We start from the raw sequence: 20,862 nt of genomic DNA on the forward strand, positions 1-20,862 counted from the left end.
TTAATTCGTTCAGTCCCTACTGAGGAGGTGACGGGATAAGAAGCCCGGGGCAAAGGTTAAACTCGAAGGGTCGTGCGAGTTAAGCGTAGCTGGCCATGAGGACTGTCGGTGAAGGGAGCCCCTGAGTACTACGATTGCGATGGTTTGACTCCCCCATAGGGTTACACATTGCCCTTCAGCTGACAGTGACATTTTATGGGTCTCTAGGAAGTTGAAAAGGTGGAGGAAATAGGTCTTTGAATGTTGTGCCTGGTCCTGGTCCTTTTCCTCGGTCTCCTGCTTCCTGTCTGCACGAGGCAAGCAGCCCCTTGCTCCACATTGTCTCTCCTCCATGATGTGAGACGCTGGATGATGGCGCCGGCCATGCACAGACTGAGAACTCTGAAACGGTAAAGCAGACTAAATAGTTCTACTCTGAAACCTGCTCTCGGGGTGGTTTGGCCATGACTGTGGAAGGCTAACGACTACCGACTACCGAGAGAGGGGTGAATGCTGCCCGCAGAGGGAGATCCACAGAACATCCCTTCCCCCAGCCCTCTGAGGGCATCTCAAGTGCCGCTAATACATTCCAGACAGAAAATGTAATTTTCCTTCCAGATCTTTTCCTTTCTCAATCTTTTTCCACACATGGTCCTCAGTTCTACTCTCCGGCATCTGGCACTTCCCTGGTTGATTTTGTTTGCTTGTTTGTTTGTTTGTCTGTTTGTTTTCTGTATCCTTATAGCAACCCACCAATAACCCTGTCTTTTACAAACCACCGATCAGCTTGTTATGTGGGTGCTGGGGATTTGAACTCAGAACCTCAAGCTTGAAAGACCGTCTTCCACCCTCACAACCCCAACTGCATTTTAGAATTAAATACCAGAATCTCTTTCCTACTGTTAAAAAAAACAACATAATTTAGCAGCTGAAAACCATCATAAATGTATCCTTTTATTTCTAGAGATCAGAGATCTGAAATCAAAGTATTTTCTGGGCTGACACACCTTTGACATTAGTAGTCCTTGACCTTCCTAACGAAGCAACCCTTCCATACAGTTCCTCCTGGTGCGGCGACTCACAACCACAAAATGATTTTTGTTGCTGCTTTTTGCTACTGTTATGAACTGTAATGTATATATCTGTGTTTTCTGCTGGTCTTAGGCAACTCCTGTGAAATGCTTGTTCAACCCCCAAAGGGGTTGTGACCCACAGGTTGAGAACCGCTGTTCTGGAGGATTCCAGGGAGAGTACATTTTCTCCTCCTTTTGGCCTCTGGAGGCTGCTGCACCTTCAGACTCATATCTACTCGTCACCTCTTACTCTGGTCCTCTTACAGGCCACCTGGGGTGACAGTGGCCTCATCTGAATCACCTCTGTACTCCCACTCACACATCAGCCAGACTCCTTCTACTGAGTAAAGTAACATCCTCACAGGTCCTAGGGACATGGAGTGGGGTGGGGGTTCCCCAGCAATCACACCACCGCACCGACCCCCGACAAAAACCCAAAGCACTTCCTTACTGTGTCTTAGCTAGCATGTGTAGGGCCAGCTCCGCCCAGCCTTGCAGAGTTTCCCCATCTCTCCCATCACTGACCTCCTCCTGCTATAGCCACGGTTCTCAGCCTCTCGACCTGTGAGTCAAGACCCCTCTGGGAGTCAGATGACCTTTTCATAGAGGTCACCGAAGACCATCAGAAAACACGTATTCATAAGAGTAGCAAATTACAGTTACGAAGTGGCAATGAAAATAATTGTATGGTTTGGGTCACCACAACATGTAGAACAATACTAAAGGGTCACAGTGGTAGGAAGGTTACAAGCCACTGTGTTGCCTGAGAAACAGCCTCGATCTGTTTCCATGTGCCCTGGACTATGCACCTCCTGGCCTTCCTCAGTGGTTCTTGGAACAGCTTTTTTCCAGTAGCTCACACGGCTGGTCCATGTCTGTGTGTACCAAGGTCCTACTTTAACTCTTTGTGTCACCTGAAGTTGTCTCCATCAGGAAGTGAACTCAGGGACAGAATGCAATCCGTCCTGCGTACTGAACTGCTGGGACAGTGACCAGCTATGATTACTCAGTATTTGTTGGAGGACTAAACTGCCTAACAAACGCTTCTGATTTTCCCAAGGCATGCACGCCCTCACAACCCATTTGCTTCTATAATCCATATGCTTATGTAAATAGTCTTTAAAACTCATCAATATTTTTATCCTGCATCGGTTCTCAGGATAACATTAAGCAAGATGAAATGCATTAAAACAACTGTAAAGCCTACAAAATATTGTGGGGAGGGAAGGAGGTGGAATCAGGGGATAGAGCTGAGAAAATTATGGATCACGTAATTACAATGTATGAAGACTTACAGGCATTAATTATAGTTGATTCTAAACTCAATATGACGTTCAGTGGGATAAGGCTTCCAACAAGCAGGCCTTTATGTTGGATGTTTTTAAGCAAAAAGAGCAACTGTTCTTTGGATTCTCTCTCTCTCTCTCTCTCTCTCTCTCTCTCTCTCTCTCTCTCTCTCTCTCTCTCTCTGTGTGTGTGTGTGTGTGTGTGTGTGTGTGTGTGTGTGTACAGGTGCCTATTCATGTACACATGGGAGAATATATGTAGTGGTTTGAATAAAAATGATTTTCATAGGTCCATAGGGAGTGGCACTATTAGTGGGTGTGACCTTGTTGGAGAATATGTGTCACTAGGGGGTGGACTTTGAGGTCTCAGATGCTCAAGCCAGACCTAGTGGCTCACTGTCTCTTCCTGCCACCTGCTGACCCAAGATGTAGAACTCTCAGCTCCTCCTCCAGCACCACATCTGCCTGCGCAGTGCCACCATGCGTCCCACCATGATATGGCCTAATGGCCTAAAGCCTTTGAGTTGTAAGCTAGCTCCTGTTACATGTTTTCTTTTATAAGAGTTCCTGTGGTCATGGTGTCTTGTCATGGACATAAAACCCTAATGAAGACAGTATTTGTACCTGTGTGTCCATTGGGGGGGGGGCACACGGCTGACATTAGGAATCTTCTACTATCACTGTCCAGTTTTTGAGATGGAGCCTCTCACTGAACCTAGAGCTCATCAATTGTCTGGGCTAGCAGGCCAGTGACCACAGGGACCTGCTTCTCTCCACCCCACCCTACGCCTACCCCGCCCCCTGTCCCAGTCCTGAGGTTAGGGGTGTGTGACATTATGCTTGGCTTTTTTTCTGTGGGTGCTGGGATCCCAAACCAGGAGGTACAACTGTACAGCAAGCACTTTACCCACAGATCCAGTTCTCTAGCCCTTGGGTGCATTTTTAAAAACAGACACATAATTGTCACACATATTTATGTGCAATGATTCAACATTTATGTGTAATGTATAATGATTAGGTCAGAGTAATGGACATTTCCTTGTTGTATATTTATCATTACTTTGGACATGTGGGCAACCTTTGGATTCCTCTGTGAGCTCTTTATGAAGTACGCAGAGGTTGATTGACAGTTCTGGGCACGGTGCTGTAGAAGACTGGTGCTTACTCCGCCCATCTTTATTTTGGTACCAAATTCCAGTCCACTGCCATCTACCCTTCCAAGTCTCCTATGCCTTGTTCTGTGTGACCGTTTCAGTCTTTGCCTATGAGAACTTGAAGTGTTATTCTGTGCTTGGTTTATTTCACTTAACATAATGCCCTCCAGTTCTCTTGGATATACTTAATTAACAAAAACACCCTACCTTACCTAGGGCAGCCTATGAGCTAGACGCTATTGTAAGAGCTTTAAGTAACACACACACTTCAGTCTTCAAGGTCTTGCTATGGAACAGGTACTGTTCCCATGAGAACCGTAGATGAAATAACCTAATTTGCCCAAGTTTATAGAATAACTATGTGTAGCCGTGAGGATTCATGATCTCGGAGTCTTGGTGTTAAACCTACTGAAGAACTCACTCTACCAGTTTTAACTCATTACCCTGAACACAACGAAGAGTTCATAAGAAAGCATCACCCTGCTCTTCGGAGACTGTGGGGTTAATAGCCTGAAGGGCCCTGAGCTCCAGGAGACACAAGTAAGCCAAGAAGCAGAAATGAAGTTCACCGTATCACTAAAGAATGTGTTCCGTAGCTTCCAAACTATGACCATGTCCCTGTAACCTTGGCTTCATCTTTAGGCATCTGACCTGTCTTCTACTTCATGTCTAGTGAATTGTAGAGCCTTTCCTCAGTTCCTCTGCTGGCTCTTTTCCCAATTATCTTATCTCCAAAAATAAAGATGTACACTCATGGTAAGCTATTCCAACATCATAAAGACATCTAGTAAAATGGACGTCTCCTTCCCACCCCAATTCTAGGTAACTACATATATGTGTGCATACACACTTGTACACGTGTGCACATGCACACACATGTGCACTCATGCATGCCCACAAACACACATACACAGACACACAGACACACACCACACATACACACGTCACATACACACATACCACACACACCACACACATACACATGCCACATACACACATACCACATACACACACACATACCACATACACACACACATCACACATACACACACACACACACCACACACACACATACACACCACACACACACACACCACACACACCACACACCACACACCACACACACACCACACACCACACACCACACACACACACACCACACATACACACCATACACACACCACACACACACACACACCACACACACACATACCACACACATACACACACCACACACCACACACCACACACACACATACACACACACACACCACACACACCACACACCACACAAACACATACACACACACCACACACCACACACACACACACACATACACCACACACACACACACACACACACACACCACACACCACACACCACACACACACACACACACCAGAGGAACGAGAAATGATGAGGCCAGATGGTACTTCACATAGAGGACTATGGAGGCTGGATGCCAAGAGACCACGGCCGAGGCTTTTACAAGGGTTCTCAGAAATCCTAATTGGATCCCAAATGCATTCCATGGCAGCCAGGAGAACTTACAAAGTATTAAGGGAGGATGTGACAGGGCAACCTACAGCCCTGTCTCCACCAACAGAGGCTGCTGAAGCCACGGACAGGGCAAGGTCACCCAGGGGGTCCCTGCTGTGAGAGCACCCATGTTAGGGAGTGGGCAGAGGAAAGCCTGTCACAGGAGTCAGCACTCCTGCACCCCCTTCTGACCTGCCACAGACATGCTTTAAACCGCACACCTGTCCTAATGTTCACCCTATATCCTCATGTCACATATGTGTATGTCCTGCTATTCAGTAGCATCCGCCTTTAAAGATTGAGATTTGGCAGGCTACATATATAAGGGCCTCCCCAAATATATATATATTTTTTTTCTCTCCCTCACTATCGACACATTTTCCTAAATTGGGGTGTGCAGCCACCAGCAGCCGGGCTGTGTTTGAGCAGCACAGCAAGCTAGGACTGAAATAGACATATGCTGTCCGCTTCGCCGGCTTGGGCATCTGCCTAGAAAAGAGTGAGCCCACTAGGCCTTGGACCCGAAAGAGAACCGTGAGTGGTACCTAGCCTTTCGCATTGATTTGGAGACACAGAGAAGAGAGAAACGAAAGCTGGTTATCCGCTGTGTGACAGGGAGGTCTGGGGTTTGTCCTACAGCTTCCACTGACACATTCAACACACTGTTAGAACTGTAACTAAATCTTCCTCAGTCTGACCAATGCATATATTTGTAACCAACGCCTCAGGAAGTGAGCTGCTGGCCCTTCTGAGTCCATCTCTACCATTTCCCAAGAAACGAACGCTGATGGGCTGCTGTGCTTTGAGGTTGTAGGTTACCAGAAACTGGCCAAATCCAGCCAGACCCCTGTTTTTATATGATCTGTGATCTAAAAATGACTGTTTTTAAATTATCGAATGATTGAAAGAGAGGAACATTTTACAGCATGTGAAAATTACATGAAATTCAAATTTCAGTGCCTACGATGAAATTTTATTGCGTCCATTTCCCCTCACTCATTTACATGCTGTGTGTGGTCGATTTTTACTGCAGCTGCTGAGATGAACAGCTACATCTGAGACTACATGTCCACAATGCCTAAAGCACATACGTCTCGTCTCACCTATTGCTATGGTTTGGATAAGTGTCTCCTCAAGGCCTGCATGATAAAGGTTTGGCTCCGGCCCCTGGCACTATTAGGAGGCAGTGAATTCTTTAAGAAGTAGAATCCAAGCTAGAATATTTCTGGTCATATAAGGTCTGGCACACCCTTGAGTGGACTACTGGGACCCTGTCCTCACCTCTTCCTTTTTGCTCCCTAGATCCCTTGAAGGGAGCAGCTAACTGACCCAAGTATCTCTGGCATGATGTTCCTTTTATATTACCAAATCCAGCAAGCCTGCCCAGCTTAAAGCCAGGAGTTGTAAACATCTTTTTACATCAAACTCCTCAAGTGTTTTGGTGAGCATAATGGGACACACCCACTCTAGAAAACGTTCACTGATCCTTGACAAAGAAACCTGCCTCTATCTCCACTGTTAGAGTTTCTATTGCTGTGAACAGACAACACGGCCAAGGGAACTCTCATAATGGACATTTGATTGAGGCTGACTTACAGATTCAGAGATTCAGTCCATTATCATCATGACAGGAGGCATGGCAGCATCCAGGCAGGCATGGCGCTGGAGGAGTTGAGAGTTCTACATCTTGATCCAAAGGCTGACAGGAGAAGACTGGCTCTCAGGTGGCTAGGAGGAGGATCTCAAAGCTCACCCCACACAATGATGCACTTCCTCCAACAAGGCCACACTCCTAACCGTATCACTTCCTGTGGCCAAGCATATTCAAACCACATCTACCACACCGTCAAAGTGCTGGAGTCAAGATGAGAAACAGGTGTGTGCCTTTTCTAATCACATTTCTAGAAGTCATTTAGATCATTCATCAGTAACACAGAAAGTTAAGATCTTATCCAGTACGCCACATAGGAGGGGAGAGCTTCTCACACCATCCCAGGAAGAACTTTTAAAGAAAGTTAGAGGTAAAAAAGAAGAGGAAGAGGAGAAGAAGAAAATTAATTAAAGGTAAGTTACAACTCACACTTAATGACTCTTGTGCCTTTCATGAGTTGACATCCCTAAGAACTGTCATCAGTGATACAGAAATATCAAGCTGTAAGTAGGATGGGGTGGGGAGGAACTGGGTATGAGAAAATGGTCAGTAGCAGCAACCCATCTGCGAAAGACGAGGAGACAGGCAGAGTTCCATATGAATATGGCATTCGGTGGCCAATTCAAGTCTCCAAGGGGCACATCAGGCATCCCAGACAGAAAGTGGCATTCCCTGGAGGAGGACTGGGTGGCGCTACCACACCATGACAGTTGGGTCTCATTATAGAAGGTGAAGTATGTGTTCTCTTGGTCAGTAAAGTGCAATGCTCTTGGTGCCCATTTATACCATGTTTTAGTAATAATGCCATCTGGAGACAACCTTGAAAAGCCAATTTTTTGTTAATTAACCCAGTTCTAAAGTATGTTTCTACAAGCACTGCCGGGACTTCTTGACCCCCTTTAATGGAAATTGCCTTTCCACAGGCTGATTTCTTTTGTAGTTAGAAGCATTAAGGACTATAGAATGAGTGTATTGGGGTGGGGTGGGGGCAGGCACTAGAGCTGTGTATCTGTAGGGCTTGTCCAGACTGACAGATAGAGGTCAAGGTTGAACCTCTTCAGGTCACCACAGAAAATCCAAGGGCCTTGGTCTCCACACGCCAGCCATTCTTTAATAAGTGTTCAGACATACCATCAAAGGTCATTGAACTTCTAGGCAGCTGTGGCTGTCCATGGCTCACAGAAGTTTTGCTCCTCTCATTGCCGTGTGTATGAGTCCCTCAAAAATGCTTTGGATCCTTTCCCCAGAACCATATGTGTGGAGACACATCCCAAGAAAACTGTCTCCTGGATTCCTACCACAAGGCCAGAGATCCCAAAGTAAGGAATAGTACTGGTGCATGGGTAGTGCTTGAAGAGTCTCCAAAACAGGGCAGGAGCACCCAAATAGCTTTCCCCCCTTTTCCAGACTTACTCATAGATGACCTGTGTAGTATGCCTATCCTCTGTGGAGGATGCTCACAGTCAGATGACTTGTGTAGTATGCCTGTCCTCTGCAGAGGATGCACTGAGTAGGTTTTTCTCATTACAAAAAAAAAAAAAGGCAAGTTTAAAAATTATAATTTAGCTTGTCCCAGAAAAAGAAGGCAAATATTTGAGAGGATTACAATAGTGTGTTTGTGTGTGTATGTGTTTGTGTGTGTGCTGTCTGTTTGTGTGTCTCCCCTGAGAGATGACTGATGACTGGTGTGCACTGTCTGTCCTGTCCATGTCTTTGCTTTCTTGCCTTCAATTATTCACCCAGATAAGAGCCAGCGTGGAGGTCTCTAGGCAACCTTCCCGAGAAGTTCGGTTAACCGCACCAACCACCTCATTGGCAGGGGCACAGTCATGGCGAAGGCACTTGCTCACGTGGAAGCCTTTTCTGCAGTTCTAGAAAGTTCTGATCCCTTCTTATCTCGAAGGACTAATCTGCTTTTTATCGCTAAGCTTCGGTAAACTGCATCTCACTGTGGGGCCCCGTGGGGATTCCGAGCTGTCACGAGGCGGTTATCTTTCCACCTTCCCAGCAGCAGAGAGGAGAGCTCAAATTGTGACAGAATTACGAGCCAAGAGTAAAGGATTCCCAAAGGCTGAATACCCGTCTCCAAAGCATTAAGAACATCCTACACAAAATGTAAAACACAAATCGCAGGCTTTCCTGAAATTTCTCCTTTTTTTTTCTTCTGAAAACAGGAAAATGATAGGTAAGTATCTGCCAACTGCCAGATCTGGCCATTAGAGAAAAGCAAATGGGAAGGGAAAACGAAAAGCAAAGCACTAAAATGCAGCCAAGGGAGGAAACACACACACAACACACACACTCACACACACACACACACACACATGCACGCACGCATGCACACGCACATGCATACACACATGCACACACATATACAGACATATGCACACACATATATACACATATGCACACAGAAACATACATGCACACATACACACACACATACACGCACACATACATGTACACATACATGCATGCACACATGCACACACAAACATACATACACGCACACATATATACACATACGCACACAGAAACATACATGCACACATACATGCATGTACATATGCACACACAAACACACATACATGCACGCACACAAGTACATGCATATACACACACAAGTACATACATATACACACATTCACACACATACATACACATATGCACACACCAACACACATGGGGGGGGGAAGGAAAGAACAGGTTGCCACCCTTCCTGAGTCTTCCAAAACAGACATGCGATTGCTTTGGGGGCAGTTCTAGATAACACAGGAATTCCTGGAAGTTCAACTAAGAGAACAATTCTACTTCCTCCCAGAGTCATCCAACACCGGCTTGATTTCTAGGCATGTGTGTACACAGAGATTCGCAGATTATTCTGCTGACCTGTGGTAGCAACAGTTGCCAGCTGAGCAGAGCTCTAGTTTATTTTCCCAGGTCTGATTTCTTTTCCATTCACCCTGGAGAATAACCTGGATGATCGGCACAATAGAACAAAAGCCCTTTTTTATCGGGCTGGGCCAAATGGTCCAGATGATCTCCAATCGGCTTTTGTAACGTGCATCCTTCTTTCTGCCTTTCCGATGCTGCAAGGAGTGAAAGGCTCTCCTGAGCCATCCTCAGACCCAGGAGACCCAGGAGACCCAGGTCTGCCACACGGGAGCAATGACAGTGTTAACTAAGAGAGTGCCAAGACTGTAATGAGCTTATCCAGATAAGCACCCAGGGACAGTGCTGTGAAGTGTAGATGCACACACAAACACACACACACATACACACACACACACAGATACATCAGAATTCTTCATTGAAAGAGGCAATAGCATATAATATTGCTGAGGGGGGGCAGGAGGCTGACATAACACCCTATGACCCATCACACGGACATTTTTCCTGCAAATGTGTGTGATTGTTTGTACCTAGGGACTAAATAAGGCCTGGAAACAAACCATCTTGCACCCCTCGGGTCAGACTCTGCAAGCCCTTTAGCTCAGAGCAGGTTGGAACCTCCTAGAGGGAAGAAGAGGCATGGGTTTTCCAGCATTTTGGATTTTAGAACTTCAGGAAAGTGAGCCGTAGATTGGTAACAATGGACATTTCACAATCACGCCGTTCTGGGCATGGTTCCACGTTTACAATAGACCATGCAGAGCACAGTGCAAGCCCTAGGTCTGACCTATCCATACATACTTGTGTAATATATTCAACGAGAGAAATCTCAATCCTCAAAACAACCCCACAATGCATCATGGTTGTCCAATGAGCAAATATGGAAGAGATACAGCATAAGCCAGGTTCCTGAAGAGATGACATATAAACACACACAGGCTACCCAGAGGGGGGAGGGGGACAGCTGGACGCACATCTGCGAAGGTGGCCTGGTCACTTCCTCTAGAACTGCCTTCTCTATGCCCCTTTCCAGCCTTGCTTCTTCACAGCCTCAGTGTTTACAGACAGAACACTAAGAGGGAGACTCTGTCCCAGGGACAGATAGGCAGGAAAGGGTCAGGTTCAGACCAAAATCATGGCCACAACAATCCCCTGGGGAGTGGGGGCACGGAACTACAGCCCATTCCCTTTCAGGGTCCCCGGACTGTGAAATGTGAATGTGGTCCAGGCAGGATTACAGAACAGCCACACGGAGCCTGCATGTTAAACACACCCAGAGGCCTAGCTCGTAGGAGTTTTCTCTTTGTATAAAACAGGCTAGGACATATGAACAGTGGTCTGCTGGGACACTCTGCAGCTGATACACAATGGAATGTTGCAAGAATAATTTGGATACATATGTGCAATATATATTTTTCTCTCTCTAATAGTGCCCAGATTTATATTTGGTAACTGGTATTCCTCTTAGCTGCTGCAACTCTGCAGTGCGGTATACATACACACATACACACATGCACACACACCCATACAAACATATTAATCTCATTTATTTTTACATTACTTATTAGTTGCCATTTTCCTAGACTATTAACAAAAGCTGATACAGCAAATAAAATAAATTAACCGGTGCTTTCTGCGTACCTACTATGGGCCAGGCCCTTCGTAAACAGATACTAGTCGAGGCAGACAGGATTCACATCCTCCGAGCACACAGAGTTGCAATGGAGAGCAAAATCAAACCAGCGGTTGTTACCAACCAAGGACCATGAGGGCAGCAGAGAGCGAACTACACTGGGCTTCAAACCAATTAGTGATCGGAACTGAAGTGGAACGAAAATTAATTTTACATGAGCTGCTGGAGTTTAATCCCAACAAATTTGTATCATAAAACTAAACTATGGAGAAGGATCGCCAATATAACAATTAAAAAGAGGAACAGGGTCTCCATGTAGACAGCCAGTCTCTTTGACACATGTTCATACGCCGAACACGCCCACCCAGGCTCCTGATTGTGATTAGCAGATTAGCCCAATCTGCATACACATTATAAGTGTCTGATTAAATTGCACAAGAGTGGATAAACTAATAGCAGAGGCTGTTTTGGGGTTGTTTTTGGTTTTGTTTTTGTTTTTTTCAGAATACAATCCCACCAATACCTGCCCCTCGCTGCTCAGAGTCAAGGTTATCCAATGAGAGCTACACTTGGCAGAGAGCACTTTGCAGAAGAGCGGTCTAGTGCATTTGAACATGGAACAGAGAGAGAAGTGCTAAGGGGATTTTCCCAGCAGTAAACGGGGCAGATACTCGGTGGTCATCTGGTGGGAATATGGAGGACCCCTGAGGGTGGGGTTCACTAACCTTCATTCCTTCTTTTCTCATTAACATCATCCCGATTTTATTCAGGGCGCTACTATGCCTCGTTCAATATACTCTTCTCAGTCCCCTTGAAGTTGCAGATGGCCGTGTACGATGGTTCTGGTGGGGGAAAAATAAACCCAAGTAAACGTCTGTTTGTTATTTCTTAATAAAAGAAGATTCGGTTGATGAGGAAAGCCCCTTCCCACCCCTTTCAACACAGACCCGGATGACTGGGACTTAAGCCACCGGGTATCACCATGACCACAGAAGTCATCATGGTGAGGGGCTCTGGTGAGGATCTGAACTAGCCTACCTCCAGACTTGCCATCATGTCAGAGAAATAGCCCACTGCTGGTTTCAGCCACTGTCCTTGGACTTTTCTGTGATTTGCAACCAAACATTCCCGACAGAGTGTCCAGGACAGAAGGTTGTACCTGAGAGTCTGAACCTTGGGCAATGTCACCATAGAGACTGAACATCCTGCACTATTAGCAGTGTGTGTGGGAACCAGGAAGCACCCGGTCTGTCGCACCGTGAGATGCGGATCACCATGGGATGCCGAAGCAGGATGGCCGCAGAGGCTGCTGGCTGTTCCAGCACGTGCTCCCACCGTCTCTCCCCCCAGCTGATTCCCGAGTTTGCTCCTATGTGTCCTTCTCCAGCCTTACATGCAAATATGCCCCATTTCAGATGCCTTGGATAAGACCAGTGAAAGATGGCTAAGTGATCTAGGACCTTCCCACTAGGTAGACCGCACAGCTGTTTCTAACACCACCCAGGAGGCAGATTTCCGTATGGAACACAGACGGGCAACTGACTGACTTTAGAATGTGTTCAGGTACAGTATCAGCCTCTTCTGTCCTCTTTGGTCCTCTGATAATCCTTCCCTTGTAAATAGTGAAACTTTGTTATATACATACATACATACATACATACATACATACATACATTTATGTATACATACACACACTTTTAGTGTATTGTGTTATGTGGTGGATATACACATTTATGTGGGTTGTCCCAGTTACAGTTACTTTTGCCATGTGGAGATACCATGACATAGCATGCATTTCTATGTATGCTATTTATGACCGAAAGCAACTTGGGGATTTATTTAGCTTACATGCCACAGTCCATTGAGGGAAGCCAAAGCAGGAACTCAAACTGAACAGGATCCTGGAGGCAAGGCCTGGCAGAGGCTGTGAAGGAGTGTGGGTCACTGGCTTGCTCCTCACGGCTTGTTCAGCCTGGTTAGTGGAACCCGGGACCACTAGCCAAGGGTGGCCCAAACCACAATGAATTGGGTCCTATAGGTTTGCCTACCACCCAATCTTATAAAGGCAGGTAGTTTTTTTTTTTTTTAATTGAGGCTCCTTCCTCTCAGATGAATATACTTCTGCTAAGTTGACATAAAACTAACCAGCACACGGGTGCAAAATGTATGTGTGATTGTATGTGCACATGTGTGTTGTGCGCATGTGTAGAGGTCAGTGTTATATAATTTCTTCAATCACTCTCTATGTTTACTTATTTTTTTAAAAGACTGTGTGTGTGCATGTGTGTGCGTGTGTGTGTGTGTGTGTGTGTGTGTGTGTGTGTGTGTGTGTACACGCATGTGCATGAGCACCTGAAAGAAGATGATCTAATGATACAATGTCTCCAGGAGCTGGAGTCACAGGTGGTTAGGAGAGGTGGGTGCTGGGAAATGAAGCCAGCTCCTCTGTCAGAGCAGCAGGTTCTCTTTCCCACTGAGCCAGCTCCCCAACTCCCCACCTTTATTTTTGAGACAGGTTTTTTTTTTCACCAAACCTGAAGCTCATGAATTAGGCTCGGCCAGCTGGCCAACAATCTTCAGGGATCTGCCTGCCTCCATCTGGTTCCAGTACGGGCATCGCAGGCTATTATTATTATATTTTTAAGAAGACAAAATGAATAAGAGAACCCGTATTACAGTCTGGATCTCATTGAGAGCGGGGTACATTTAGAAACTATAAATGGTTCATGAAGGTCTAATATAAAAATCACACGGACGGGCAGGGGAGCAGTTTGTAGATCATATATCAAAGCGCGAGCGAGACTTTCTTTCCAACTGCACCGAGGAGCCACCGAGGGAGTACAAGCTCGAGGCTGCCATAAACCAGATCTTTTATTTGGCGACATCACAGGGCTGCACTCTGGGAAAGCACACTGCAAGGTGGCACAGCGCCAGTGCCACTGGCAAGAAATGACGCAGGCCCGAGTTAGAGCCACAGCAGAAGGCAGATTTGAGTCTTTAGCAAAAGGGTTTCGTGACAGATTGGATTTAAAAGGTAAGGAACGAGGAGGTAAAGTGATTCCCACATCTGACAGGTGGTTCGTGGTGCTGTCTTCCGAAGCAGAAACGCAAGAGGGTCAGGAGGGCGGAGAGACCTTGTGCACTACTGAACAGTTCCTGGGAGTGATCACCAGACAATGGGTCAGGCATGGGATCTGAGCAGTAACTATTCTGAATGAAACCAGCACAGAAGTCACAGGCTCTACGGAGACCATCCAATGCCTAAGCAGAACCCCAGGGTGAAGAAGAAAATGAAGTGACCAGAGAATCAGGAAGCAGGGCACAAAGGAGGCGCTAGCCCAGTTCACTATGAAATGTCTCTCACAAGTTGGTGTTCATCAAATACTTGTTCCCTAGGCAAGAGGTGCTATAATGGGCATGGTCTGGAAACCAGCAGGTAGAACCTAGCTGGAGAAAGGAAGTCCCCTTGAAGGTTACATCTCATCCCCTGATCTCTTCCTCATGCTCCAGTTCCTGTCTGAGATGAGTTCAAAGCCCTCTCTACCCACATTGCCACTGTACCGTAAGCCCCCAATCAACAGATCCAAGTGCTATGGACTGAAATCTCTGCACCCATGTGCCAAAACAAACTTGGGCTGTTTATGTCAGGGATTTAGTAATAACCACATAACGGTAACACGAGCTGGTGGGACGCGCAGCTAGGAGCAGTATAAAGACTGAACGCTGACATCCTTGATGTCACAGAGTTCTGCTCATGTGACCCTTGGCATCGCTGACCCAGGAGCGGTTGGGACCTTAAGAAGGATAGAAGCTACCTTGGGCTTGAGCTCTTGAAAGACAGAGGCGAGGCCACCCTTTGAGTCCTGGCATGCCACTTGTCCCCATATTAAAGTTCAGATCTCACACTAAAGTCTTTGCCTCCAGCCTGTAAGAGGTGGGGCTTTGTAGGAAATGTTTGGACCCTAGCTTCTCCTCTTTGCTCCTGGCCACCAAATGGAGAGCATCTTCAGACCATCCGTGTTCCCAACCTGATCTTCCTCAGTTCCAGAGACCCCCAAACCATAGAACCAAATGACCACGTAGGGAAGGTTCTAAAACTGTGCGTATGGACAAGCTCTTCCTCAACTGATTTTATCGGCCATTCTGCTGAAGCACCAGACAGCGGAATACCTAACATACCCTTGCCCTGTGGATTGGGAAGTGGAGCAGAGAGGCTGGGAAGGCATCCACGCGGGTGACTGATTCTTTTATGCTATAGCTGCTGCTACTCGGTGTGGCTTACTTAGAAATATAAATTCCCAAAATATATCCAGCAGGGGGGCGAGAGCTACAAAAGGCTGTATTACCTGACAGGATGAAGAATGTGCTAAATGAAGATATAACAGGAGGCTGTGGGAGCTCAGGAGAAGGGGAGATTAATTTTGGCTAGGTTGAAGCGCCTTGCCCATAAGGCAGGTGGCATCTGAGCTGGCACTTTAAGGATTGGGCTGCTTTCATAGAGGAGGAAAAGAGAGTTCTCTAGCTGAAGGAAGGCCGCCAGCAAACAGAAAAGAGTAAAGGGAGTACCAAGGAAGTCGGGGAGGGGGAGCAGTCTGGCTCCTGCCCGTGTTCAGCTGGTTAACTCTTGTGTGTCCCCCACCTCTCTACAGTCAGGAAGCCTTCTTGCCCTGCGCCCCACACCCAGCCACCCCACCACGGCCCCGCCCACTCTGTGTGGAACCGATCTGTGGATTGGCCTGCATCTCTCACCAGACATTTGCAACTGTGATTCTTTGTACTTCCTCTGCCTGGCCTAGGTCCACCAAGAGCTCAGTGGCTGTTTCCCCAGCTCTGGCAGAGCATCTAGGGGAAGGGGAGGAGCCCGGGAGAGCCAGGAGGAAGCTGCTTTTTCCTTCACAGAAAGGGAGGTGGGGTGGGGTCCGCAGCAGTGTGTGTGTGTGTGGGGGGGGGGATGTGCTGATAGTTATGCTTAGGGTGGTGACTCACAGGAGTGAGAAGGGTAGAACTTTTAAAAGAGTTAAACTGACATAAATATAATCTAAAGTTTAACACTTTAGGCGCTGGGGAGACGGCTCAGCGGTTAAGAGTACTGGATGCTCTCCCAGAGAGCCCAGGTTCAGTTCCCAGCACCAACCCGGCAGACTGGGCAGCCCAGTCTTTAGTAACTCCAGTTCTAGGGGATCCAACACCCTATTCTGGCCTCCTCACATAGCGGGCATGTGTATGGTGCACAAATACACATAAAATCAATTAAATTAAACAAAAATAAAGTTTAACATTTTAGCTATCGTTAAGCGTATACTTCCGAGGCACTACGTACATTCATGTTGCTGTGCCATGGCCCTGGTCAGCCCTGTCTATCTCAAGCTTATATTCTTCAACACAAACAAACTCCACCTCCATCAGACCACGCCCATCTCTCTTTCCAAGCCATGGCAACCACTGTTTTATTTCTGTTTCTACCGCTGTTATTGTTCCAGGTACTTTATACAGTGGGATCATATGACATTTGTTCTCTTGAGAATAATGCGCACTTTAATGTGCTTTAAACTAATCAACACACTACTAAATTATCTCCGCAGAGGTTGGTGGGAGCAAAGCGTGCATGTGTTGAGGATGAGCCTATCGGATGCTGGATGGGACAGAATTGTCAGATTGGAGTAAATTTTGGTTTCCTTCTGCTATCCTTCCTAGGACAGAAGAGAGGCTCAAGTGAAGAGTAGCTTCACTGCAGAAATAAGAAGCTATACTTGCTTTGTCAATGTGTGGAAACTTTTTGTTCCCATTATAGGACTAATTTTTACTGAACACCTACTGGGTGCTGAGTCTCTTATGTAGACCTGTTCTTTTCATTATCCCAACAGCTCTGTGCAGAAGAGATATTAATAGTTCCTTATTCGTGGCTGGTACAGACAGGCTAAGGTCAACCAGTCTTCTCGTGATCACATAGACAGCAGGTCCATTACAGGAACTCACAGACTACTGCGGGCACAAAGTACGTAAAGAGAAGGCGTCGATGACGCTACGTACTGAGTGCAAGGACAGAGATACATGTGAAGAGGTGGAGACCTGGAGGGAAGCTGAGCTCCAACCCAGGCAGCCATTTTCCTGGAGGAAATGATGCCTGTGACCTTTTTGATTTGAAGGCATTACTTACTCCTGTGCAACAAAAGCACAGATGTTAAGCAAGCTAACAACCACACGCACTTGTGTCCTACCTCTGAAATCAAGATCGGGAATCTGGAGAGATGGCCCAGCTTTTAAGACCACTGGTTCTTCTTCCGGAGGACCCAGGTTCTAATCTCTGCACCCATATGGCAACTCACAACCATCTGTCACTCCAGTCCCCGAAGACCCAGTGCCTTCTTCCAGTCTCCATGGGTGCTACATATATGTGGTACACAGACTTCCACATAAGCAAAATACCCATATGCATTAAAAAAAAACAAAACAAAATAAAACACGACTGGAAAATTCTCTTGTGCCCCTTTCTTATCGATAGCTTGCCTTCCCTCTGTCTCTGGGTTTTAACATCTGTGGTGGTTTGAATATGCTTGGCCCATGGGAAGTGGCACTATTAAGAGGTGTGGCCTTATGGGAGGAGGTGTGTCACTGTGAATGTGGGTCTTTGAGGTCACACACACACACACACACACACACACACACACACAGGCTCAAGTCTGGCCAGTGTGATAGTCCCCTTCTGTTGCCTGCAGATCAAGAAGCAGAACTCCCGGCTCCTTCTCCAGCACCATGTCTGCCTGCACGCTGCCATGCTTCCCGCCACAATGATAGTGGACTCAACCTCTAAATCTCAAAGCCAGCCCCATTTAAATGTTTTCTTTGATAAAAGTTGGCATCCATGGTCATGGTGTCTCTCCGCAGCAAAGAAACCCAAACTGAGAAAAACATCATAAATTTGATTTTGAGCTCTTAGACTTCATAAAAGATTCCAGACTATTCCGAATACATGATTTTGTTCCGGTTTCCTTTCCGGGGCTGAGGCTTAATTGGCACGGAGCTGGGTAAGCAAAAGTGTGTGGTATAGAGAAACAAAGAGGTGATGAGGGGCCTGGTGTATGGGAGCCAGCGCCTGGAGGACTGGGTAGGACGCAATACGGGTGGGAAGGAAGGACATGCTGCTAGACTAATCATGAAGGGCTCCAATTTTATCTCGGGCCAAAGACTTACACAAGTCAAAACAGCTATAATGTTTTATGAGAATATACACTGCATGCTATTCCATTCCAAGCACGAAACTCTTAGGTCATGGGCATCTGTGGTGGTTCAAACATGCCTGACCCAGGGAGTGGCACTATTGGGGGAGTGGCCTTGTTGGGGTGGGTGTGGCCTTGTTGGAGGAGGTGTGGTCTTGTTGGAGTGGGTGTGGCCTTGTTGGAATAGGTGTGGACTTTTTTTTTTTTTTAATTTTTTTTATTCGGTATATTTTTTATTTACATTTCAAATGATTTCCCCTTTCCTAGCCCCCCACTCCCAAAAAGTCCCGTAAGCCCCCTTCTCTCCCACCCACCCCTTCCCACTTCCCCGTTCTGGTTTTGCTGAATACTGCTTCATTGAGTCTTTCCAGAACAAGGGGCCACTCTTCCTTTCTTCTTGTACCTCATTTGATATGTAGATTATGTTTTGGGTAATCCAGGTTTCTAGGTTAATATCCACTTATTAGTGATTCACCTTTGGGTCTGGGTTACCTCACTTAGTATGATGTTCTCTAGGTCCATCCATTTGCCTAAGAATTTCATGAATTCATTGTTTCTAATGGCTGAATAGTACTCCATTGTGTAGATATACCACATTTTTTGCATCCACTCTTCTGTTGAGGGATACCTGGGTTCTTTCCAGCATCTGGCAATTATAAATAGGGCTGCTATGAACAGAGTAGAGCATGTATCCTTATTACATGGTGGGGAATCCTCTGGGTATATGCCCAGGAGTGGTATAGCAGGATCTTCTGGAAGTGAGGTGCCCAGTTTTCGGAGGAACCACCAGACTGATTTCCAGAGTGGTTGTACCAATTTGCAACCCCACCAGCAGTGGAGGAGTGTTCCTCTTTCTCTGTACCCTCTCCAACACCTGCTATCTCCGGAATTTTTAATCTTAGCCATTCTGACTGGTGTAAGGTGAAATCTCAGGGTTGTTTTGATTTGCATTTCCCTAATGACCAATGAAGTTGAGCATTTTTTAAGATGCTTCTCCGCCATCCGATGTTCTTCAGGTGAGAATTCTTTGTTTAACTCTGTACCCCCATTTTTTAATAGGGTTGTTTGGTTTTCTGGAGTCTAACTTCTTGAGTTCTTTATATATATTGGATATTAGCCCTCTATCTGATGTAGGATTGGTGAAGATCTTTTCCCAATTTGTTGGTTGCCGATTTGTCCTCTTGATGGTGTCCTTTGCCTTACAGAAACTTTGTAATTTTATGAGGTCCCATTTGTCAATTCTTGCTCTTAGAGCATACGCTATTGGTGTTCTGTTCAGAAGCTTTCTCCCTGTACCGATGTCCTCAAGGGTCTTCCCCAGTTTCTTTTCTATTAACTTCAGAGTATCTGGCTTTATGTGGAGGTTGCCTTGGTCATGGTGTCTGTTCACAACAGGAAAACCTTCACTAAGACAGTATCCACAGTTTTAATTTTACAGATGACCATGTCAAGGCTCAGAAATGTTCAGTAAAAATTCTTAAGTGATGTGCTAGGAATTAAATCCAGCTGTGTTCTGCCCTGCCCACCAGTAGAAAGCTCCTACAGAAGTGAGGGAGAGGTTCAGCTTTGAAGCTCTGAAGATTTTCCTTGGAAGGCAATGAATGGGCTGCAAGGGTGGAGGGTTGAGGTGCTCTGAGTGGGGCCATCAGGAGTCAGCCCCACCGAAACTCTGAAGATTGGAGGCTCCAAGTCCACAGAGACCAATGTGAGGGACGAGTCAGCTCTGGTGGCCCTGCCTCTATGGTGTACGGGATGCTAATGACTCAACTAAATGTTCCCAGAGAGTGAGGGGTCTGGCTTGCTCTGGGGGGACAGATTTAAGAGAGGTAACCAATATTTTCCCGAATTCTCCTTGGAGTCCATTTCAATCCTGATGCATATTGTTTTTATACTGGGTTTCAGTTACCTTCCAGGAGCCAAGTATACTCTGCAAGAACAGGTTTTTTAAAAAATTCCCAGGATTGCCAAAATATAGAATTTCTATGTTTATCATTTTTGAAGCCAATTAACTTTCTTACCCTGCCTCTCACCCCATCCCCCACTTCTGATACCCTGTGCTAGATATCAGAGCTGGCACCTCGCACATGCTAGGTAAATCATCGTCCACTGAGGTACATCGCTAATAATATTTTTTTTTCTTTTCAGATAGTCTCTGGTTGCCTGGAACAAAAGCTACTTCTGTCTTAGTCCACTAAGTATTGGGAGCTACAGGCATGTGCCACTGCACAAGAGTCATGTCTTTTTGCTTTCTTTTTTTGAGACAGGATCCTCTCCACATCCCAGGCTGGCCTTGATCTCACTGTGAACAAGAATTACCCTGCCTCCCCTGTGCTGGGATTACAGGCATCCATCACCACACTCATTTATGCCATGCCAGGGATGTCAGACTCTACGACTGAGCCACACCTGAAGCCCTTGCATCTCTTTTCCCTTCATC

General features: G+C 46.3%; 1 protein-coding gene across 4 annotated transcripts in view; it reads right to left on the reverse strand.

Moving 5' to 3' along the window:
* The window catches only part of Tmcc3 (transmembrane and coiled-coil domain family 3), a 281,954-nt gene that overhangs the window by 145,425 nt on the left and 115,667 nt on the right, over positions 1–20,862 (reverse strand). For 3 of the 4 annotated variants that reach the window (XM_052165550.1, XM_052165548.1, XM_052165549.1), the window contains one exon: positions 11,934–12,050. The exons of the other annotated variant lie outside the window; for it this stretch is intronic. In XM_052165550.1, the coding sequence (XP_052021510.1) occupies positions 11,934–11,963 (30 nt within the window). In that variant the 5' untranslated portion in view covers positions 11,964–12,050. The remainder of the gene's footprint in view (positions 1–11,933; positions 12,051–20,862) is intronic. 4 annotated transcript variants of the gene reach the window in all.

Source organism: Apodemus sylvaticus, chromosome 20 (assembly GCF_947179515.1).
Source record: "Apodemus sylvaticus chromosome 20, mApoSyl1.1, whole genome shotgun sequence".
NCBI lineage: Eukaryota > Metazoa > Chordata > Mammalia > Rodentia > Muridae > Apodemus > Apodemus sylvaticus.